At 48.6% G+C, this 24,906-nt stretch overlaps 1 protein-coding gene across 4 annotated transcripts in view; it reads left to right on the top strand.

The window, feature by feature from the left end:
- The window catches only part of Ppp1r16b (protein phosphatase 1 regulatory subunit 16B), a 101,799-nt gene that overhangs the window by 57,972 nt on the left and 18,921 nt on the right, over positions 1–24,906 (top strand). For all 4 annotated transcript variants that reach the window (XM_005329839.5, XM_021729497.3, XM_040276169.2 and 1 more), the window contains exons 3-4: positions 16,559–16,629; positions 21,890–22,035. In XM_005329839.5, the coding sequence (XP_005329896.1) occupies positions 16,559–16,629; positions 21,890–22,035 (217 nt within the window). The remainder of the gene's footprint in view (positions 1–16,558; positions 16,630–21,889; positions 22,036–24,906) is intronic.

Here is a 24,906-nt window from a genome sequence, read left to right on the forward strand (position 1 = left end):
GGTTCAAGAACAGATGTTCAGTAGGAAGAAAGAGAGAAGCAAAAAGAAGGAGGAAGGGGTAGAAATACCTTCCCAGAGCTCACAGCTGTGCCTGAAGTCACCTGACTAAATATTTACAGTCTAAATCAGCTCTGATCAATAGAAAATTCATGCCACCCAAGTAACCTTTACATTTTCTAATAGTTGCATGGCGGTAGGAAGGGAACAGGAGAAATTAATCCAAGTAATGAACTCAAGACATCTCAACGTGAATCTGTATAAAAATGATCAATGACATATTTTACGTTTCTTTTTTCCGTACGAATGCTCCACAGCCTGGGGGGCATTAAATGCTCTGGGTACCTCAGTCTGCACGGTGCACATTTCTACCTTTTCCCAGCCCCGTGGAGCCTTCTAGAACACTGTGGGGGACAGGTGCTGACCGACTTATTTAATGTTCTGCTCATGTTTATCGAATGCTTCCTGCACTGGGTGGGAGCTGGGCAGGGGTTTTCCTGGGGAAAAGAGGGACACCAGACTAGGAAGGTGCAGATCGCAAACTTGGAGGTGGCAAACCCGTGAGTTTCTCCTTCACTACTGGTGACTATTTGTGGAGTGGAAGGAGAGAGAGAAGGTGGGTGTTGCTAGGGCACAGGAACCCCGGAGGGACTGTTCAGCTCAGAGGCTCACGCTGGGTGGATCAGAATCACTGGGAGGGCCAGGTGCAAGTGACATAACTCCCCTGTAATCTCAGTGACTCTAGAGGCTGAGGTAGGAGAATGACAAGTTCAAGGCCAGCCTCAGCAACTAAGCGAGGCCTTCAAAGCAACGTAGCAAGACCCTGTCTCAAAATAAAAAAATGAAAAAGGGCTTGGGGGTGTAGCTCAGTGGGAAAGCACCTCTGGGTTCAATTCTAAAAAACAAAACAACAACAACAACAACAAAACACTGGGAGGAATTGTTAAACTATAAATTGGACCCGCTCCCCAGAGTTCCTGATTCAGTGGTTGGGGTAGGGCCCCAGGATTTGTATTTCTTTTTTTTTTTTTTTTTGAGAGGGGTACTGATGATTGAACTCAGGGGCACTTGGCCACTGAGCCACATCCCAGTCCTATTTTGTATTTTTATTTAGAGACAGGGTCTCACTGAGTTGCTTAGGACCTTGCTTTTGCTGAGGCTGGCTTTGAACTCTCCATCCTCCTACCTCAGCCTCCCAAGCCACTGGGATTACAGGCGTGCACCACTGGGCCTGGCCGTAGGATTTGTATTTCTTTTTTCTTTTTTAAATTTTTTATAATGATTTTTTTATGTGTGACACCGGAATGCATTACAATTCATATTAGACATGTAGAGCACAAATTTTTCATATCTCTGGTTGTATACAAAGTATATTCACACCAATTTGTGTCTTCATACATGTACTTTGGATAATAATGCCCATCACATTCCATCATCATTTCTAACCCCATGCCCCTTCCCTTTCCCTCCCACTCCTCTGCCCTATCTAGAGTTCATCTATTCCTCCCATGCTCTCCCTCCCTACCCCACTATGAATCAGCCTCCTTATATCAGAGGAAACATTTGGCATTTGTTTTTTGGGGATTGGCTAACTTCACTTAGCATTATCTTCTCCAACTCCATCCATTTATCTGCAAATGCCATGATTTTATTCTCTCTTTTTTTTTTTAAAGAGAGAGTGAGAGAGGGGGAGAAGAGAGAGAGAGAAAAAATTTTTTTTAATATTTATTTTTTAGTTCTCGGCGGACACAACATCTTTGTTGGTATGTGGTGCTAGGGATCGAACCCAGGCCACACGCATGCCAGGTGAGCGCGCTACCGCCTGAGCCACATTCCCAGCCCGATTTTATTCTCTTTTATTGCTGAGTAATATTCCATTGTGTACATATGCCACTTTTTTTTTTATCCATTACTGAAGGGCGTCTAGGTTGATTCCATAGTTTAGCTATTGTGAGTTGTGTTGCTATAAACATTGACGTGGCTGTGTCCCTGTAGTATGCTGTTTTTAAGTAGGCCCTAATCTTCAACATGTAGCATTAGGTCCCAACTTCCTTAATAAGACTCCTATAATGCAAGAATTAAAATCAAGAATCTATAAATGGAGTGGATTCAAACTAAAAACTGTCTTCTCAGCAAAAGAAACAATGTGTGAGGTGAACCGGGAGCCTACATTGTGGGAGCAAATTTTTACCCCTCACACATCAGATAGAGCACTAACCTCTAGGTTACATAAAGAACTCAAAAAGCTACACACCAAAAAAACAAATAATGCAATCAATAAATGGGCCAAGGAACTGAGCAGACACTTCTCAGAAGAAGTTATACAATCAATCAACAAATAGATGAAAAAATGTTCATCACCTCTAGCAATCAGAGAAATGCACATCAAAACCACTCTAAGACTTCATCTCACTCCAGTCAGAATGGCAGCTATTATGAAGACAACAGTAAGTGCTGGCGAGGATGTGGGGAAGAAGGCTCACTCATACATTGCTGGTGGGACTGCAGATTGGTGCAGCCAATATGGAAAGCAGTGTGGAGATTCCTGGAAAGCTGGGAATGGAACCACCATTCGACCCAGCTATCCCTCTCCTGGGCTATATCCAGGATTTGTATTTCTAAGGAATCTCCAGGTGCAGCTGCTGATCCAGGAACCACATCTGCAGTAGCTCCTGGGCAGTGGGAAGGGGAGCTGGGAGGTGCCGGAGCAGGACAGAGGGTCATTCAGGTGACTGCTGAGGGGCGGGGGACATGCATCTCCTTCTCTGCCTCTCTCCTGCAGGTCAGTGGGCCCTGAGCTCAGGAGGGGCCCATCCTCACATGGTAGGGAAGTCTGGGCCATGCTACTAGAGCCAGAAAGACTCCAGGTGCTGAGTGACGTGTGCGGGCAGTTCAGGGCACTGTGAGTGGAAATAGAAACCCTGAGTCAGCTGTAGGGTTCAGTCAAGAATTTCCCTGGGTAAGGGAAATTTGGCTGACTGTGGGTAAGGGGGTGTCCCCATTAGTGTACTGTCCCCAGGATTGAACTCTCTACCTCTGGTTGGAACTCTTCTCTGGTGTAATAGTTATGTCTGCTGCATAACAAATTCCCCCCCAAATATGGTGACTTAAGTAATAATAATGAACATTTTTTTTAAATCTCCATTTCTGTGTGTCAGGAACCTGGGGGTAGCTGGGTGTTCAGGCCCAGGGTATCTCTGGAGGGTGCAGTCAATGTTGTTCAGGGTTTGTATCATCTGCAGGCTGGACTGGGGCTGGAGGATTTGCTTCCAAGATGGCACCCATTTAGCTGTGGGCAGGAGGCCTCAGTTCCTCACATGTGGTCTCCCCAGAGGGCTACTTGGGTCTTCACAAAGTGGCAGCTCTCTTTCCCCAGAGTGAGTGATCCAAGCTGGAAATGGAAATGCCTTTTATGACCCAGTCTCAGAAGTCACCCTCCACCTTTGTGGTGGCACACACCAGCCCAAGTGTGTGGGAAAGTACCCCTGGGAGGCTGAGATGCTTGGCTGGTGTCTTGGGGAGTGGCCACCATGCCACAGCTGTCCTTTAGCCCCGTCTTATAGTCGGCCCCCAAGATCTCCCAAGATGCTTGCTGTCTGGAGCTGCTGTTTGGTTGGAGTCTGAAGACTGAGCCACACCTGGTAGGACTATTGTCCCCATTTTACAGGTGAAAGACACTGAGACTCAGGTAGGGTAGATGACGTGCCTGAGATGGAATCGCTGGGAAACCAGCGTTCTGAATTCCCGGCCACTGCCCCTGTGTTTTCATGCCAGGTGCTGTGCTTGGGGGGATGGCGGGTTCCCAACAGTACACTTGGTGGCATCTCTCCAGCATGGAAATGAGTGTAGCAAAGATCCTTTTGTCCCTCTGGCTTCCAGCCTGGCACTGGGCACACTTGAGAACAGGAAACAGGAAGGCCCTGAGATGCGGATCCCTGGCCCTTAAAACCTGGGAACGGGGTTGGCTCTGGGACATGCCTTGAAATCCTCCAGTGTGGGGGTCCTGGAGTCCCCTACCAGCTGAGTAGATTGGGACGAGTCAGTCAAACTCACGGTGCCTCTGTCTCCCCGTTTGTAACTCGGGGTCCATCCCAGAGCCTGCCTTGGTCTGCCCGGGGCTGCGGGAGGACTGAGTGACCTCCTCCCGGCACATGCTGGGTACAGGCAGTGAGGCTGGCGCTCCACAGAAGCCAGCTTTTGCCGTCACCAGCATATTAGATGCTGATGTCTCTGCTGTGTGAACAGTGAGGACAGGAACGGTGAGGACAGTGACACGTTGGTCTACTGCTGGGACCGTCAACAAGTGATTCTCCAGGTCCGAGCTCAGGACCTTCTCGGCAAATGACTTCCAAGTCCCTTGCTCACCTCCACCTCCGTCCTGCCCTGGTCCTCTCCGGCCAGGGCTTGCTGGGAACAGTGCGTTCCAGGAGCTCCGGGCAACCTGCTCGCTCCCCTCCTGGCCCAGCCAGCTCCTCGCTAGCTGCTGTCTCTGATAAGAGAGTGGATTTTTCCACTTCCTGCAGCAGAGATGCTCCCGATTCCCCTCTGCCCACCAGCTGCCCTGGTTTCGGCTCCAGCGCAGGCAGAGAAGGGTATCTGCAGGCACAGGAGATGGAGCGGCACCAGGGGAGATGTGCAGACCCGGGTGCCTGGTCGGCGGGCCTGGGGACAAGCAGCATCCCCTGATACTCCTCTGTTCTGATGTGACAAGGGAGCCCAGTCTGTACCATTTCTGTATCATAAACGGCAGAACCAAACATCAGCAAACCCGCCCCCCACCCCCAGCCAGCAAACAGGAAGCAGGGGCTGGATAAAAATACCAGCTCTTTGCAGCTGCAGCCTCCGCCATCCAGGTTGCAGAAGGTCACGCTCTTGACAGGAAATGCGGCTGCTTGCAGAGGGGAGAGGCAGCAGCGACTCGGGGGCTGGGGGCAACAGCAGGAGACCTGTGCACCCTTCACTCCTTGGCAGGTGAAGAAGCTGGGCCCCGTCGGCCTGTGCCCCCTTGGCCTCTGTGCCGGGGCCCACCTTGGACATAACATTTACCTCCTCCTCTCCTCCCTGGAACCTGGAACTGTGGTTTTGAATGTATTTTGATAGCCAAAGAGAACTACCCCAGGGATCATCAGTTTTTCTGAAAAGGGCCAGATAAGAAATGTTTCGGACTGTATGGGTCCTGCTGTCTGTCTCCCTGCGCCAGGGGCAGAAGGCAGCTGTGGACAAGAGACCCATGAGCCTGCTCCAGTGAACTGTGGACCCCGATATCTGAGTTCCCCAGAACATTTGCGTATCATAAAGTGCTATTCTTCTTTGATATTTTCAACCATAGGAAAAATAGAAATTATTCTTAATGTTCATACAGTACAAAAGTAAGTGGCAGGCCCGATTTTGGCCTGTGGACCCAACTTTGCTGGCCCCTACATTGTATGGACATATTTATTTATTATTTTTTAACATTTTTAGTTGTATATGGACACAATACCTACCTTTCTTTCTTTTTCTTTTTTCTTTCTTTCTTTCCTTCTTTATGTGATGCTGAGGATCGAACCCAGTGTCTCACACATATTAGGTGACCGCTTTACTGCTGAACCACAACCCCAGCCCTGAACATATTTATTATTATTATTATTATTATTATTATTATTATTATTATTATCTATTTAAAGTATTTATTTATTGGTAGTGGGGATAAAACTTAGAGGTGCTTTACCATTGAGTTCCATCCCCAGCCCTTTTTATTGTTTTATTTTGAGACAGGTTCTCACTAAGTTGCTTAGGGCCTTACTAAATTGCTAAGGCTGGCCTTAAACTTGTGATCCTCCTGCCTCAGCCTCCTGAGTCACTGAGATTACAGGTGTGTGCCACTGTGCCCCGATTATCATTGTGGTTTAACTTCCTACCCAACATAGGAATCTCAGCTGTGCTAGTTCTTTCTTCGGGTCAGCTAGCTTGAGATTTCATTTCTGTACTATTTGCCTAGAGCAGAAACATAGTTTTTTACCACTTGGCCATCATTCTGTGAAGGGTTTTTGTTTTTTAGTAAAATTGAAAAAAAAATCTGATTATCAAGATAATACATACAGTTTTTTAAATGTTTGGAAAATACTGCAACCATAAAATAAAAATCGCTGATAAGAACAGTTAAATCTTGATTTTTTTTCCAATGAAAAGTATTCGGATGTGTGGAATACATTTTTTTTCCTTTCCAGTTGAGACTGCATATTCTTTTGATTCCTTGTTTTCCTATTCTATATCATTTATCAAAACTTTCCTAGGTTGTGAAAAATTCCAAAACCAACTGCAAAGTGTTCCACTATGGGAATGTTCCATAACCGACTCTGTCAATGCCCCCTTGTTTAGACATTTCAGTTGCTTCCAGGATTTTCTTGGTTGTAAACCATGTGCCTAAACAATGTCCTTATCTGGAAATTTTTGTCTACCCTCTGCTCTTTTCTTAGGGGGTGTGTGCCCTAAAGATTCCCAGGATAATTGGGCTTCTGACTTAAAGAATAACAATTTTTGCTTTACTGGATTTTGCTCTACTGATTATGCAATTCCTAAGTCTTCCTGGCGCTGTGACTTCATTTTCCCCACCCCACCCAGGCACGAGCCCAGGCAACCATGGGTCTGATTTCTGTTTCTGATTTTATTTCAAAGTCAGTCTCTCTCTCTCTCTCTCTCTCTCTCTCTCTCTCTCTCTCTCTCTCCCTCTCCCTCTCCCTCTCCCTCTCCCTCTCTCTCTCTCTCTCTCTCTCTCTCTGTGATGGACCTACAGTGGGTTGCCTCCGTATTTGCCCAGAATCCCATTCTGCATTATAGTAATGGTGCCAGCCCACTTTCTTTGTTGTTTGCATTTGCCTGTTTTATATTTGAACATTCCTTTATTTTTAGTCTCTCTGTTATTTTGTTTGGGATCTGTCTCTTGTAAGCAGCACACAGTTGATTTTTTTTTCCTTTTTGGCATCCACATCTTTTCTGCTATATAGGGTGTAGAGGAGGACAAGGGATTTCGTTTATGCTTATGGGGGAGTTTGGTCTTGGTTCATCTAGTGTCACGCTTTGTGGCATTAATTTTTGTTGTTGCTGTTTCCTGCATTTTGTGACTTTCATGCATTCTGTGTTTATTTGCTTTTATCTTTTTTCATAGGTAAGAAGAGAGGTTCAAATCTTGACTTCAATTTCTCATGTGGTTACCTTTAAATTTTTCAGAAAGCTTGTCTGATTTCCCCAGACAAATGGAATACCTGAATGGAATTTGTTGGAATCACAGTACTGAGGCAGAGATGCCAGGCTGTTTCCAAGTGGACTGGTGGGAGCTGGAGGAACTTTCCCCTTTATAGACAACTGTTTTTCTCTGCCTAAATATTAATAGACATGAACTTTTTCTTCTTGGCTCTATTTGGTTGAGGGTCTCTTGGCACTAGTTATACCTAAAACACCGGTTACACAGGGAATAGACCAGAGGAGAATTGAGTCTCAATACTTATTAACAAAATGAGTGGTGCATGCCTATAATTCAAGCTACTTGGGAGGCTGAGGCAGGAGGATTGCCAGTTCTGAGGCCAGCTTCAACAACTTAGCAAGGTCCTGTCTCCAAATAAAAATAAAAAGGATTGAGGATGTAGATCAGTGGTAGAGCATCCATGGGTTCAACCCCCAGGATTAAAATGAAAAAGAAGAAAAGATAAAGAGCTTGCACAAGTCATTCAAGTTCTGTATGAAATGGGTTGATCATAACCCTAAGTCATAGGGATTGCCTGAGACATGACACATCACATCTTACCATGACCCCTCACAGTTGGAAAATAGTCAATAAATGTTAGATATTATTAGGACTGTGAAGCCATTAACACTTTGTATGCATGCATCTCCTACCTGGAGGGCTGGGAATATTTTTACCTATTACTTGCCTGGAGATATGAAATAATTGCGTTATTTAAAAAAATTCAGGAGAGATAGGTGGAAGGAAAAGTAGGGTGAGAGAGATGGGGTTGGGAGAGCAAGAGGAAGTCAAAAAGAGATGCGTAGGGCATTTGGGGAGAAAGGGGAATGGGAGTGATGGCAGGTACCTTGGAGAGCTCCTGGGCTGCCCGCCCACACTGGAGCAAGCCAGGCTCTGAGGGACAGAAGGGAGATTGGGTTCCTGGGTCTGCGGTGCAGATGTGAAGGGAGGTGCTGGGAGAATTCTGGAGACAGACTCAGTGAGCATCCAAGACCTGGCACAGCTGGGGACTGGTGTGTACCCAAATGGAATGGGGAAGTTCCAAAATCCTGTTTCAAGACAAGCAGTCCCTTTGCTTGAGTCCTTGAGTTTAAGCACCCTAGGGGGTCAAGATACCCACGGGGTGGGGGATGAACCGGAGAAGAAGGAAAAAGGAAGAGAGGGAAGCATTGTAGGCAGTCTTTGGTGGAGAAACCATCCAGGTCCACATCGCTCCATGCCCATTGAGTTCAATGCTGCTCTCCCTCCTTTTAAGGAAATCTAATGTGTAGATGTCCACTCACACATGAGCAAGGGATTCCTCATCCCACCCCGGCCTCCACGATTCAAAAAGTCTACATTTTCCAAGAGGATTAACTCCCAACTTATTTTGACATCAGCTTCCCTGAAATTTTAAATTTTGTTTTCATAGAAGAAAAAAAATTGATTTGTTCATTTGCTCAACAGGTATTTATTGAGCACTTAACTCTAGAGACTTAGCAGCCCAGATAAGAAGACAGACAAGGTGTGCCCACCTAAAGGATCTACATTCACTTCCACACACACCTGATGCTAGGTGTAAGTCACACATGCAGAGAGGCCTCTGGGCAGTGGATGCAAATCTGCCAACCCCTTCCATCCAGCACAGCCTCGTGTCCTGGGTGTCCAGTTCTGGAAAGCCAAAGGTTATAGCTGTGTGCTTGGGGACCCTGCAGACACCCATCTGTCTTGGGTTTCTGTGGATCTGCCTCTTCTCCTTGAAATGGGATAATTTGATATGTAGCCCTTTTTTGTTTGTTTTGTTTTGTTTTTTGATTTTTTTGCTTCACATGATGCTCTGAAAGTTCATCAAGCTGTGACAAGTATCAGCACTTCATTTCTTTTTATGGCAGGATAATGTTCCATTGCATGGAATTTGGTTTCTCTAGTCATCAGTTGATGGAAATTTGGATTACTTGCCCTTGGTGGTTATTATGAATAATGCTGCTATAAATCCTCGTATGTACGTTTTTGTGGGGACCTATGTGCCCATTCCTGTGTGTATGCTCTGGGAGTGGGATTGTGGATCACAGGCTACCTCTGTGTTTAATGTCTGAGAGGCTGCCGGACAGTTTTCCAAAGCAGTTGCACTATTTTAATTTCTACCAGAACTGAAAGAGGCTTCCAGTTTCCCCACCTCCTCACCAACACTTGTTACTGTGGGACTCTTTCTTCTTCTTGAGCGGGTCCTGGAATGAGACTCTGGGGGGCAAGGAAGGGCTGGCCGCTGGGAGCCCAGGGATGTGACAGTGAGAAAAGCCATGTCTTCCTGGGCCACCCCTCTACCAAGGCTGAGTCACCGCCCGGAATCTTGGTAAACCGTGTGACAGAGGGGCAGGCTGCACTTGTCGCTGCAGAAGCCACTATTCGGCTTGATTCTCTACCCTAGCCCTAGGCAGCGGGGCTTCCGCAGCTATTTCTGGCTATTTTGCTCCGGGAGGAGCAGTGGGTGGAAAGGTTGAAATGGCTCAGCGGGGTGATTTTGGAGCCTGGTACTTTGAGGACCCAGGACTTTGACCTGAGAGAGAAGGGGCCTGTTTTCTGAGAGTCCTGGGTCTTCTGCAGCTGTGACAGCCCTCGAGGAGGGGTGGGGTCAGTGTCGATTTTCCTTGGAGGAGGTGCAGCCCCTGGGGGTGGGGCATGGCAGCTGGAGGCAGGCCACCAGGGTGCTCTGAATCAGGGGTGGGACAGGGGTCTGCCTATGACAAAGACGCAGCGAGAAGACAAATGGAGGGCAGGGGGAGCTTGGGCTCAGAGCTGCCACCTGACTGACACATGACCTCAGGCTATAGGTCCACCTCTGTGCCCCAAGGACCTCATTTGAAAACGTAATAATGAGGCTGCTGCCATAACTATTACGGTTATTGTCTTCTTTATCATGAGATGTTCTAGAACACCTAATTTTGTCAGCAATGGTCTTGATTATTCTCTTTGCTCTCTTTCTGTGGTTTCTGCATGGTATTCTTGTAGCAAAGTGATTTATTTAGTGTTCGGTCTTTGAGGCTGGCCAGGCCTGGGTCTGCCATTCCCAGCCACATGCCCTTGGGACATGTTCATACCTGACCTTCAGTTTTCCCATTGGTAAATTGCACAGTAGGTGGAGAGTAGTGAGCCATCCACAAGAACCCATTATGAAGACTAGTTGACCAAGTGCAAAATGCTTAACTAACACAAAGTCGAGCCCACAGTCAAAGCTGGGGTATACAAGGAACAAGTAAAGGCACAGGGCACACAGAGTGAGGACTGGGGTACGGGGCAGGAGGGAAGGGATTAGTGCCTGTACTCAGCCCCAGGAGGGGACAGTGCGGGGTGGGGCTGAAGACCCTATGGTCAGCCCTAGGCCTATGCATTGGTGAGGGAGGCTCAGGGAAGGGCATTTGTTCTCTCGTTTCTATAAAATCCATAATCTATGCAGTCCTTGAGTAACCTTCTTTCGGTGCACCATGTCTGCAGGATGACACTGAGAAATGGTCCCGGGGGCAAGTAGCTCCGTGAAGTACAAATGCAGAAATGCAGGGGGCTGCGATGGAGACTGGGGTTATCAGGGAAGGCCGCCTTGAGGAGGGGACATTTTGGTTGGAATCTGAAGGATGAAGAGGAGTTTGCTGGTCCAAGTTGAGAAGAAAGAGGGCTGCAGGTGCAGGAGAGGATGCTCAGTTCTTGTTTTGTTTTGTTTTCAGAAATGAAAAGAAGCCAGTTGTGCAGGATCACAAGGGGGGCAGGGACTGGATCATGCCTTGGAGGCAGTGGAAGGATGAAGCCCCCTGACTGGGCACCAGGCAGGAAAGGAAAGGAGTTGGGAAGGGAGGAGAGCTCAGTGGTCAGTGCCCCCATGAACATGACTGTGCATGGCACATGGCCAGATGACAGCAGCTAAGCCCTGGGACACCTGGGGGATGTAGATTGCCTACCTCCCATGGACAGACCCCTCGGGCTCTCAGTGCCCCTTCCTCCAGGAAAGGAGCAGGAATAGCACCTGTGGTTGCATACTGCCTTCAGGTCCAGGTCAGGCTGTGTTCTGTGGGAGGGGGTAGGTCAGATGCCAGAGAAAACAGGCTTGTCAGTGCTGATTTCTCCCTGCACAGGCAGCCACCACCAGCTTCCTGCCGAGGGGGACCAGTGCAGCCTCACTTGCTACAGCTGGAGATGGAGGGAAGCAGATGGCCCAGCTTGGCCCAGATTCCAGCCAGATTGCCAGGGAGGTGTGGGTGGAGCGGCGGGGCCAGCGCCAGCAGCAGGATACAGGAGTGAGGAGGGTGGGAGCCACCTCTTTGCCTTCAGTGGGGTCCTGCCCATGGTGGGGATGCAGGGGACAATGACTCTGGCCTCATGGTGACCCTTGGACCAGTGCCATCGGAGCTCCCTGGAGAGACCCCCTCTGTCATTTACCCCAAGCCTAAGAACTCTGGAGAGAGGCGTGAGGTCTGGGTGCATACTGCCCAGCACCCAGCCCAGGCAGGAGCGCCATGTTTGTTTTCTATTTTTATTTTCTTAATTAATGATAATAGTAGCTCTTGGGCATGGTCTTATCCTCATAGCTACCCTACAGAGGAGGTGCTGTTGTGATCCCCACTTTACAGATGAGTATGTGAAGGCACAGAGAGGAAGAATAACTTGCCGAAAGTCACAGCTAAAAAATGCTTGAGTTCAGACGCCTCACTCTGATAAGCTGATGGCCAGCACTGTGAGTGGGGGCCTTGTGGGCAGGGGACAGACTTGGGTGTGGGCCAGGAGAAGTGGTGGGCCCTCTTGTTTTGGATTTTCTGAGACCGGGTCAACCCTTTAGATCCCAAGCCAGTTTCTTCCGTTTGTTTGAAGTGCTCCCAGAGCAAGAGATGAGCCCAGAGAAGTAGGGAGATGGGACTTGAGTATGGCTCAGGACATCAGGACATCCCATCCACACAGACTAGAATGAGTATGGTGTCCTTGGACTGGGCGTGGAGGGAGCCCTGTGGGCAAGCCCCCAGCATAGGACCTGGAAGACCAGGGTCTGCAAACCTTTTGGTAAAGGGCCAGAAGGTAAATCTTTCAGCCTGTGCAGGTCACACAGTTGCTGTTATAACTCCTGAGCTCTGTCGGGTGACAGCAGTCGTAGGCGACATGTAAATGATGAGTGTGCATGTGCTCCAAGGCAAACCTTATTACAGAAATAGGCTGCTAACAGATTTGGCCCATGGGCCAGTTTGCCAATCCCAGCGAAGGCCATGGAAGGAGTTGGATTCTCCTTCTAAGAGTAGCTTGGAGCCGTGAAAGGGTTTTAGGCAAGAGTAAAGAGAGGCCAGCTCCCGTTGACAATGGCTCTGATGGGTCCTACTGTGTCCCCCACCCCTCACCAGTGCAGGAATGATCATTCTGTCCTCTTTGCGATTCCCAGAGCCCTTCTATCTGCAAGAAGAGGGTTGACCTGGGACCCGAGGGCCTCTGATGTTTGCATGTCTTGGAATCAGAGGCCGAGACTATGTACCCCTCCAGCCCTGCCCCACCACACACCAGCTCTCAGCTCAGCAGGGCTCTCCAAATGCTGGTTCCCCACTTGACCTCAGGGGAAGCAATAACCTGGACTTGGAAATCAAGGAAGTCTGCTGCCCAATTCCAGGTCTTCTGCTTGGTGTGTGTGCCTGTGAGCTATCCCTTCCTAACGCCTGACTTCTCTTGGAATAATTATAGATGTGCATCCATGAAAGAAAATGGTTCCACACTGAGCTGGGTGTCTAGGAGAGGTTCAGTAAGGGGACTCTTGATAGAGGAGTCCTTTTTCTTGATCAACTCCAGATGCAAGCAAGTCTGGTGCACTGGGTACCAGGGACTTTGCTCCAGTGAGCTGGGCCCAGTGCCAGGCTCCAGATGCCCAGCTAGAGCTGGAAAGTGGGACTGCGAGGTGGCCTTGGCTCATGAATATTAAGGGTTTCTTAGAGATGGCGATGATTTGTCCCAATTCTTGGGCTGAAAATAACTGTCCGACATCAGGGTAATTACATGGCTTGGACTCCCGCGCAGCACAGAGAGCACCCCAATAATTACTGTGCACAGACTCTGCTTTTGGCAGCTGATGTTTATTTTCTGCTTCAAAGAGAGTCTCCTGGACAGGAAGCCTGTTTTACCACCCACCTCAGGCAACTTAAATCTGCCTCATATGTACAGAACCTTCCAGAAACCCTTCTGGGACAGGGTCAAAATGGACACTTCCACTCTCCCAAAAGCTCTCTGTCAGGCTTTGGGCAACCCTCTGTGGCTAGGCCTGGGTGCTCAGTGGTTTTTCCTGAATCTCTCAGTGTAGCCCTGAGGCTAGGAGCAGGTCCCCAGAGCTCACCTACATGCAGGAGGGACCTGCAGAAAGAGCTGCACCCTATAGACAGGGGTCTGTGGGGGTCAGCACTGGAGGGTGGTCTGCTTTGCATAGAGATAGCGAGTCTGTGTCCTTGGACTAAAAGAGGGGGCTGCCAATTCGGTCAAGATCGTGGAAGAGTTCCTAAGGACTTGGTGTATGCTAGGTCTTATGGATAGAGCCACAAATACCAGGTCACAGTCCTGCCTTCTTGGTGCTCAGTGTCCAGTGGGCAGACAGAGCCAATGCTCATAATTACTCAAATAGTCATGTAATCATATTTGTGATGGGGGGCATATGTGATGAATAAGAGCAACGAGGGTATACAATGGGGGGAGTCTGGGGAGTTTGTGCTGAGATCCAAAAGCTGGGGAATGAGGCAAGTGTCTATTAGAATGCATATTAGAAACGAGTACATAGATGGTGGTGCATGGATGGGTGGGTGGATGAGTGGCCACATGGATGAATGAGTGAATGTGTGGACAGGTGAAGGATGGGTGGATGGATAAATAGATGGACCGATTCATGGATAGGTGGATGACTGATTCTTCTAGGCGATGGGAACAGACTATGTAAAAGCTCCTAGGTCAGAGGAAGGGTGGTGATTGTGGCTGACAAAAAAACTGTTGTGGGAAATGTTTGGTAAGAGATGAGACTGGCGAGGCAGGCAGCTGGGACCGCTGTGTTTAGTTGAGTGAGTTATCTGTTGCAGGGCTCCGGGAGCTGCCCGTCAACAAAGCACCATGTGAATGGTGGCCCTGGATAGATACAAAAAGTTGGTTGGTAGGCAGGACTCACGTCATGCAGGCCTTGTATGCCATAGTAAGGATTTGGGGCATTATTCCCAGAGCAGTTGGGGCCTGGGAGAGGGTGTTAGCAGTTTTTTATGGGGCTAATTTCCATTTATGAAGCAGAATTATCCAATGCAACTTTCCATGATGATAAAAATGTTCTATTTCCACACTTTCCAATATGGTAGCCACATGCAGCTGTGGAGTACACAGTGACTGAGAAACTGAAACTTAGATGTTGATTAAAGAGCCACAACAGCTAAATGTCGCTAGAAGCTCCATATTAGGTAGTGCCACCCTGTGGATCTGTGTCTTACTGGATAATGACCTGTCGCATCTACCCCCTGCAGCTATGCATCTTGGGCGAGTCTGAGGAAGACCTCACATTTTGCTGGGTGGAGGCCTCAATCTCCCCTGCACACAGGGCCTCTGTTGGCACTGAGACCCTGGGTACAACTAGAGCTGAGGTCTGGGAGCTGTGCCTAATGAGGATGGAGCCGAGGGGCGGCCCCCATGCCCACTGATCTGGACTCCCCCCCCAGTGCTTACCTATCGTCATCTTTTCTTTGCACCTGTTGGGGTTGCTGACATTTTGTCCTGCGAGGTGGCTGGCCACCTCCCCCCTCTTCACAGCTCACTTCTCGTTTTTTTTTTTTGCTACAGCAGAGACAATTCAGTGGGGAACCATAGCATAGTGAGCCATAGCGTGAAGATGGTGACCACAGTGGGCTTTCGAGGATGTGGATTTGGCTCATGGTTTAGGGGAACCAGGTTGGTGGGGGTGGAGGAGCTCACAGGGGCCTGCACCAGCCTGCCCCTTCATCGCACCCTCACCCAGGGCCTCACACACAAGCCAGCCCGTGTCCAAGTCCAACTACCTGCCCCAGAGTCAGCCAGCCCTACTCATCCTTTGACCTAGGGGTACAATTGCCCACTCACTGCCCAGTCCACCTTTGGGAAGCTCAATCTAGGTGGGATCCCTGTTTGAGCTTACATGCAGGCTCAGAGCCATTTAAACAGGAAGGGTAGAGAGGTGGCCCAGAAGAACCACAGGCTCCAGTGGACTCTGTCCATTGGTCCCATGGCTACCTCACTCCATGGGGAGAGGCATAGCTGGAGGCCAGAGTGGTCCTGCTAAAACTCAAGGACCAGAACAAGGGAAGGACTCAGTGGCCAAGACTGGGAAGGAACCTGCAGGGCTGGTGGACCAGCTCCTCCTATCTTTCCCTGTGCACTTGAGTCCTAGGTGAGCAACAGGGACGGGTAGGAAGGAAGGTCACAGTGGTAAGGGGAGAAGGGTTGTCCTAAGTAAGAGGGATTCGAGCTGCCAGTGGCCTTCACTCTGGCCTATCCCATCTATCCACCATCTCTGAACACACACGCAAGTGCATGTACACACACACACACACACACACACACACACACACACACATACATGCACGCACGAGGGTAAGGGCTGGGGCATGGCTCAAGTCCAGAGATGAGGATGGTTGGAACCTCCACTCTCTGTGGTTCAGTGGGGCCAAAGGTGAGGTGTCTGGCACTCATAGATGAACAATCTGGTGCAGGGACCCCGTGTGAATAAAAATGGTGATAGGGCTGGGTGTGGCTCAGTGGTAGAGCTCTTGCCTGGCATGCGTCAGGCCCTGGGTTGGATCCCCGGTACCACCAAAAATAAAGATGGTTATAGCTGCCAAAGCCAGTCACCTGCAAACCACGCGCCCATCACTGTGCAGAATGCCTGGCGAGACTCACCTCCATCCGACCTGACAACACCCAAGTGAGATAAGATTAGCACCAGCTGCATTTGACAGATGAGGAAAATGAGGCAGAGGAAGGGAAATGTTTGGATGGTGCTGAATTTGAACCCAACCCATTGGACTCCAAGGGGAGGTTTCAAGGATGAGAAAGTGCTCTCTCTAGACAACCAGAGACACAGAGGAAGGGCTTGACAGTGATTAGCACTAGTTAGTCTCACCTTTGGTGAGATTTTCCACCTGTTGGAAATCCTGGGCCAAAGACCTATGCTCTGGGCCTCAGTTTCCTTATGTGTAGAATGTGGAAGGGGTTAATTTATCCCATAAGTCTTTTGTCGGGAATGCGCAAGACCATTTGTGTCGGGATCTGGGGGGAGACTGGGTCTTACCTTCGTGCGTGCACACTCGTGTGCATTGGGGATCTCACTCCTGTCCCCTTCTGTTGCAGTGCGCTACTTCTTGAAGAATAAGGTTAGCCCTGATTTGTGCAATGAGGATGGACTCACAGCCCTGCACCAGGTAAGCTGGGCTCACTGGGGTTCCCTAGCTCCCTGCTCCCCACCTGGACAAGTGCCCCATTTCCTTGCACTTTCTGGTCCAGAATCCTCAAGGAAGAGGGGCAGAAGGAGAGAGAGCCACAGGCGGCCCGTCTGCAAGGCGCCTGTCTGCTTTGGCGATGTATGTGCCTGTCACAGACATGCCCACAGAGCCCATGTGCACCCACACGCACGTGCATGCAGAGATGGGCTCAGAGCACAGGGAGCTTTTGTTCACTGCATGCTCACTGCCCAGCAAAGCAAGTGTGTTTGGAGCTTGACATTTGACAAAGGACACTCATACCCACCAGGGCATCCTACCTCCCAGGGTGATAAAGATGATTAATAGGCATTAAGTGACCTGGTCCAAGAACTGTGACCACAAGCCAAGTGCTGTCATAACACACACCCTCTGCAAGGGAGCATAGTAGGTCCAGCCCTCTCTGCCTGGGGACAGGCTGCTCTGTCTGTCACCTCCATCTCCTCCATATCCCCTTAATAAGTTCCCAGAATTCAGTCTGGTCCTGCTATAATTCTTTATCCATGCAGCAGCCACAGGGATGCTCGGGTTAATAAACTACCTGAGTTTTCTTAAAGCTCTTTGATGTCTTCTTGTAACACTGGGGGCAAGGAATAAACTGAGAATAACTCCTTGCCATTCTGCTCCCAGCCCTCGGCTCCCTGCCTCTCCAGGCTTGTACCCTGGAGTATTTTCCCGTTCCTCTTAGCTTCTGTCCACAGCAGGAGCCTGAGGGTGTGCCGTGACAAGAGTGCCCTTTACCTTCTCAGCACCCCCTTCCTAATTAGTGATTCAGCCACCACCAGTGTGACCTTTCAATGTTGCCCTTCCCCCCACCCAGATCCTGAGCCTCACAAGGACACAGCCCACGCCTCTTGCTCATTGGTGTGTCCCAGCTTCTTTCTCCATGTTGGTATACAGTAGATGCTCAATATGTGAGTGCTGAACTAATGAATGAAGCTTCCCTGGGCTCTGGCCCAAGATTCTGAGTAGAGGGACTTGAATGCGACTTGGAGGGAGAGGCCAGGCACCTGGGGCCCTGGGTGGGGGGGATGGACAGAGACTGGCCATGCTCTACCCATCAGCCTTAGGGGCAGAGTCTTGCCCTCGGGCCTGCAGCCCAGGGGTTCTCTGTAGATTCCTCTTGGCTCCTCTTCCTGTCCTCGAGGGCCTCAGGTGCCCACTCATGGGCGGCTGCCTTGGTATCCCACTGAATCCTGCTCATGGAAACTGTCCCCAACCCCCAGCTCCTGTACCTCCAGGGTGCCTGGGACTGGGTCAGAGTGGGGGGCAGTGGCTGCCCCAGCTTACCCTGGATTGAGCACCCAAATGGCAGCTCCCCAAGCCAGGAGGTGCTTGTCAGCCCGGGGTGTGATGATGAAATATACGGGCTGCTCCCCGGTATGTTCTGGACGTTGAGTCTGTTTTCGTAGAGAACAGACTTCATCAAGGCCTGGAGCCCACGCTGGCCAGCTGTGTGACCTTGGACGAGTTCCTGAAGCTCACTGTGCCCCCGTTTCCTCATTTGTCAAAGGAATAACCAGTTCCCATTTCACTGGGTTGTTGTGAGGACACCCTGGACACTGGAGAGATGTTAGTCGGTCATTATTAAAATTTGTCATGTGACCACTTCTCAGCAAAGCACTTCACTGTTGTATTCCATTTCAGTCCTCACGACAAACCTCGGAAATGTTATTATTCCCATTTTCTGATTCAGGAGACTGAGGACCAGGGTCTTTCACATGACTTTCTACGCTGATGAGGAGGCTCTGTGTATCTGCCCTGAATACTATCATCGGCTCCAGCCACAGGTGGCCACAGAGCTCTCACAGTGTGGCTCTGGGACCCAGAAGCTAGATTCTGAGTTTAATTTTAGTGAATGTGAGTGAGTCGTGTCCGCCCTATTAGACGGTGCAGCTCGGGGAGGTGAGGTCTCTTTTCCAAGGTTGCAAGTGAATCGTGGCAGAGGCGGGATTAAAACAAGGGGTCTTAGCTGCTCTGTAGAGGCTGGGCCTCCCGCCTGGAGGCACCATCCCAGGCTTAGCAGAGTGTCTTGGGGCTCCTGTCACTCTTACATCATGCCCTCGCTTCTTTCCTGTGGATCCTGTGGCTTTCCCAGGACCCATTCCTCCTGTAGATTCCTGAACCTACCATGTTAGGCTCCGAGTTTAGCTGTCTGGAGCTCATGGTTGGCCAGTGACACTCACCCCAGCCCCACCTCCACCATCACGCTGCTTTGAGTCCCATTCCCAATTCCCTCTCAGGAGGCATCTGCCCCCATCGCTCCGCAGGCTCCGATTCATTTGTTCAACAAGTTCATACTGGTCATCGACTCTGTGCCGGATCGACTCTATGCCGGGCACTCTGCTAGGGATGGGGCTCCCGAGACAATCAAGGCGAGACGGCGCGCTCCAAGTTCATGGTGTGATGCGATCTCAGGCACATAAATAACAGCACAGGCAGCACGGGGTGTTCTGTCCTCGCGTGTCTCTGTGGCAGTCTGAGGCTGGGAGCTGATGACCTGTCTCAAAGGCAAACTGAGAAAGGCTTCCAAGAGGAAGGAGCTCTGGGCTGGGTCTTGAAGGCTGAGTAGGAGTTCGCTAGAGAGAAGAGGAAGAACAAATCGCAGAGGGAACAGCTTGGGTGGAGGCATGAGGAGGGGCCCAGCATTTCAAGTCTGGAGTCGGGCGGGGGGGGGGGGTGTTGATTGTGGCACAAGTAGGATGCAGGGAGCCTTGGGGAGATGGCAGGAAGGCTGGGAACAGGGCCGTGGCGTCAGGCTGTTTGGATTTCAACCCATTTCTGTAGGTGGATTTTAATCTTGGATTTAATCCATTTCTTACTGTGCGTGGGATCATGCACCCAGACCTCTTTGAACCAGTTTCCCCATCTATAAAACAGGATGAGAGGGTCCTCACAGGCTCGCTTTGAGGATTAAATGTGGCAGAGCGTGGCCAGAGCTTAGCAAGGTGCCTGGCCCGAGTCAGCTCTCAAAAGCCTTGACTGATATAGATAATGTGACGTGGCGTGTTGTCGTTACCATTGCTGCCAGGGCTGTTGCTCCTGTTGTCATTGTTAGTGTCACTGCTGCTCCGGTACAGCAGAGGAGACCAGGGCATATGGAGAACTCCACGGACCTGGCCAAGGAGTGGGGATTTGCTTGTCTTGACAACAGGGAACCTTCTGATGTTTGCAAACTGAGAGCAGTGTGATGAGATGATCCGGCAGCTCTTTCTGGTTGAGGGTGTTTGGAAGGCGCCAAAGAGAGGCAGGGGGAGATGAGCCTCACCCCAGGCGGCGGGAATGGGGCCATGATGGACAAGATGAACCCACAGCTGGGGACAGATTGGATGTGGGAAGTGAGGAAGCAGGGACAATTGGTGGAAAGCCCCTTGCCATTTTCCATATTGGTGAATGCAGGGCCTGCCCACCCCGCCACCTACTACCCTCTCCACGTGGACCTCTGCACTCAGCCCCAACTCAGCGCTTGCTTGGCCCTGGGGTCGCAGGTTCATACTGGCCCAGCCCCTGGGCAGAAGGCTCAGAAGACTGCAGTTCTGGATGTGCAATCCCCTGTCCCTTCATCCTGAGGCTTCACCGCACCCCCATGCTTTCTGCAGTATCTAAGGGTGAGACCTCTGATCCTTCTGTCCCCTGACTCCTGGGCTCCCCAAACCCGTCTTCCAGTGATAGCCTGGGGACCCACCCCTTCTCCCATGCCTCACTCTGATGTCTTTGGCGCCCTCTGCTGGCCATTCCGCATCACTGCATGGTTCTCCTGCCCACCTCGGGCAACACCTAGACCCACAGGGTCACATCTTTTTCCACCTGTCCACAGTGGCTGGCTCAGAAAGAACCTGGGTCTCTAACAACATCTGTGCAAATGGTTGCTCCTTTCCGGCATGTCCCTCTGGCACTGAGCCCTGGCTTTCTGGGGACGGGGTTCCTGTGGTGCTGCCCATTCTACACCCACATCGTACCCACCTCACACAGGTGCCCCTGCTCCTCCTCCTGCTTCCCGTCTCCTCTCTCATTCTCACTGTCACTTCTGTAGGCCAGGCCACCATCATCATCCTTAACTGCCAACTTCGACATAGCTTCTCACATTCCCCTCCTAATGTGGGTGTAAACACACACACACACACACACACACACACACACACACACACAATCTGTTCCCCACATGGAACCAGCAGAGTGACTTTTTTTTTTTTTTTTAAGAAAGTCTGCTCTATTTTTCTGAGTAGAGTTCTCCAATGTCTCTGATTGCACCGAGGACCAAGCCCACACCTGGATGGGCAGGGCTGAGCTCAAGTCCCCTGCTGTATCCCCTACTGGCACCTCTAGAATTCACTGCTGGGGAGACCCTCTAGCCTTCACTCTGCAAAGCAGCCCCTGACATCCTCCTCTGTCCGCCCCCGCTCCTGCATAGCCCTGGCTAAAGTCTCTCTGTCCCCTTTGGAGCCTCTCACTCCCCTGGGGTCTGGAGACTCCTGTGCCCTGTGTTCTCTCTGCAGAGCTGCAGGCTCCTGGGCCTTCCCCCTGCTGGGCTCACCCGTGTGTGGTCACTGTTCCACACAGGTGGGCGCCCAAGTAAGGAGTCTCCTTGCAGAGATGGTTTTAGGATTAGAACCTGCACATGGAACTGGGTTCTTTGGGGGAGACTTGGTTATTTGGGGGCTTTCCAAATCTGATTCCTGGGTCAGAAGCTTCTAAATCAGAGATTCTAAACCATGATCTGGCAGCCACACCTTGAAGGCCACAGCTGGGAGGGGCCACCCCTCCCTCAACACCCCCCCCCCCCTTAACCTGGGCACTCCTGCTTGAGTTGACCCGTTATCTCCGAGCTCCCTGTAGAATGTTGTTTGGAGAAAGCCTTCTGGGATTTTAAAACCTCACTTGCATATCAGTTGCCGGTCCAACAACATTCACAAAACACTTCAGAGCAGACAGTTGTTTATTTGCTTGTTTTTTTTTAAACCTTTATGCTTTTATCTTATACCTTAACTTCATTTTGACTCACAAGGAAACTGAGGCTCCAACAGGTGAAGTGGCCTGTCCAAGGTCACGGGCAATGCTTACAGCATAAAAATAGCTGGATCCAAACCCAGGTAGTCGGGCTCCGCTGCTCTTCTCCCCCAGTGACATCTTGAGGGGCACATGATGTGTCCCCACCAAGTCCTGGGGCCCTGCCAGGGACTCACCCTGCCTCTGTTCCTCCCAGTGCTGCATCGACAACTTTGAGGAAATTGTCAAGTTGCTCCTTTCCCATGGTGCAAACGTGAACGCCAAGGACAATGAGCTGTGGACACCCCTGCACGCGGCAGCCACCTGCGGCCACATCAACCTGGTGAAGATCCTCGTTCAGTAGTACGTGCCCGGCTCTCCCCAAGAGAGACCCCTCTCTCTCACTTTATTCACCCCGAGTTCATTCATTCTCCTCCCTCCCTGATCTTCCTCTCTCCCTTCCTCCTTTCCCCTTCCCCCCTTCCCTTCCTTCCACCTTTACTTCCTGCCACTCTTTCTTGGTCTCTGTTGGTGCCTGACACTTTCTCTCTCTTCCCTTTTCTCTGTCCACGTCTGTGTGTCTTTCTCTTTCTCTCTCCACCTCTTTCTCTCTTTCACTCTTGGTCCCTCTCAATCCTCTCTGCTCTTTGTCTGACTTCATTCTTTCCTCCTTCATCATTTTCCCCCTTTTGTTTCATTGTGGCAAAATGCCAATGACATACAACTCACCATCTTGACCATGAAGTGTGCAAGTTGGTGGTTTTAATTATATTCCCACTATTGTGCAAACACCACCACCGTCCACACCAGAACTCTTTTTATCTAGAAAAACAGAAACACTGTACCTATTAAACTATGATCCCTCCTATTCCATGCCTACCCCCCAAATTCCTGGTCACTCATTCTACTTTCTGTATTTATGAATTTAATTCTTCTAAGAATCTCTTTGAAATGGAATCATATACGGTTTGCCTTTTTGCACCTGGTTTATATCATTTGGCAGAATGTCCTCAAGATCATCCATGTTGTCACATGTATCAAAATTTTCTTCCCATTTAAAACTGAGTGTGTGTGTGCACACATGGGTATACTCACACCACATTCCATTGTGTATGTATGTTCCATTGCTTGTCCATTTGTCTTTTAATTGACACTCTGTTGCTTCTGTATTCTAGCTGTTGTGACTAATGTTGCTTTGAATGTGAACGTTCAAATATCTCTCGGAGACTCTGCTTTCTGTTCATTTGGGTATATACCCAGAGGTGCAATTGCTGGACCCTATGATAATTCTATTTTTAATTTTGTTGAGGAAATGCCACGCTGTTTTCCACAGTGGCTGTGCCATTTTACATTCCCATCAGATGTGCTCAAGGGTTCCAGTTCCCTTACATCTCTGCCAACACTTACTATTTTCTGGATATTGATGGTTTACTTTTCGTTGGGTGGTACATAGTCATCATTATGTGTGTGAGGTAGTATCTCATTGTGATTTTGATTTGCATTTCACTAATAATTAGTAATCTTGAGCATCTTTTCATTGCTTATTGCCTGTAAAACTTCTTTTGGAGAGATTTCTATTCAAGTCCTTTGCTCATTTTTGAATCAGGTTCTTTGTGTTGTTGAGATTTAGGAGTTCTTTGTATATTCTGAATATGAATCCCTTATCAGAAACTTGCAAATATATCATATTTGCAAACATTTTCTTTCATTCTAAGCGTTACCTTTTTACTTTATTGATGGTGTTGTTTGATGCACAAAATCTCAAATTTTCATGAAATCCAATTTGTCTATTTTTTGTTGTTATTATTGTTATCTGTCCTTTGGTTTTGTATCCAAGAAATCATTATCAAATCCAATGTTGTGAAGTTTTTCTTCCAAGCATTTTATAGTTTTAGGTTCTACATTTAGGTCATGCATCCATTTTGAATTCAATTTTGTGTGTATTATTAGGTAAGGATCCCACTTATTTCTTTTGTATGTAGATGCTTAGTTGCTTAGTTTTCTTAGCAAATATTGTAAATATTGTGTTTCTCCACGGAACAATTTGGCATCCCATAGAAAATTAATATTTAAGTGAAATTTTGTTTCTGGATTCCATTTTACTCCCATCGACCTATTGCTCTGTCTTTAGACCAGTACCACTCTTTTTTAATTTTTTCCAGTGCTGGGGATTGAACCCAGGGATGTTCTACAGTAAGCTACATCCCTAACTCTTTTTGTTTTTTATTTTGGACAAGGTTTCACCAAGTTGCTGAGGTTGGTCTCAAACTTGCAATCCTCCTGCCTCAACCTGAGTTGCTGGGATTACAGGAATGTACCACAATGCCTAGCATCCCACTGTTTTCATTACTATAGCTTTGTTAAGTTCTGAAATCAGGAGTTTGAGTTCTCCAGATTTGTTCTTATTTATTTATTTAAGATTATCTTGGCTATTGTGGTCCCTTGATATTTCACATAAATATTAAGATAAGTTTTCTATTCTGCAAAAAGCATTCTTGAAATTTTGATAGGGATTGCATTAAATGCATAGATTGCTTTGTGTAGTATCAACATCTTAACAATATTAAATCTTCCAATCCATGATCATGGGATGTCTTTCCATTTACTTCTGTCTTTTAAAATTTTTTTCAGAAATTTTTTTCCAATTTCATTGTCCAAATTTCTAATCTTGTGGATTAAGTTAATTTCTAAGTATTTCAGTCTTTTTGATGCTATTGTAAATGGAATTGTTTTCTTAATTTTTTTTTCAGATTTTTCACTGTTAACTTATAGAAATGCAATTGATTTTGTGCAATGACTTTTTATCTTGCCAGTTTGTTGAATTTGATTATTAATTCCAACAGTTTTTTTTTTTTTGGTGTGTGTGGGGGTGTGTGTGTAGAATTTTTAGGGTTTTCTGCATATAAGATTGTATCATTTGTAACAAGTATAATTTTATATATTTTATATCTTCCTTTCCAGTTTGGATGCCTTTTATTTTTCCTGCATAATGGCTTTGGCTAGAACCTCCTGTGTTGAGTAGAAGTGGCAAAAGTGGGCATCTTTGCCTTGTTCTTGGTCTTTGAGGAAAAGTCCTCAGTCTTCCACTATTGAGTGTGATGTCTGCTGTGGGTTTTTTGCATATGGCTTTTATTATGTCGAGGTAGTTTTCTTCTGTTTCTAGTTGGTTGAGTATTTTTGTCATGAAATGGCATTAAATTTTGTCAAATGTTTTTTCAGCATCAATTGAGATGA

Source organism: Ictidomys tridecemlineatus, chromosome 5 (genome assembly GCF_052094955.1).
Source record: "Ictidomys tridecemlineatus isolate mIctTri1 chromosome 5, mIctTri1.hap1, whole genome shotgun sequence".
NCBI lineage: Eukaryota > Metazoa > Chordata > Mammalia > Rodentia > Sciuridae > Ictidomys > Ictidomys tridecemlineatus.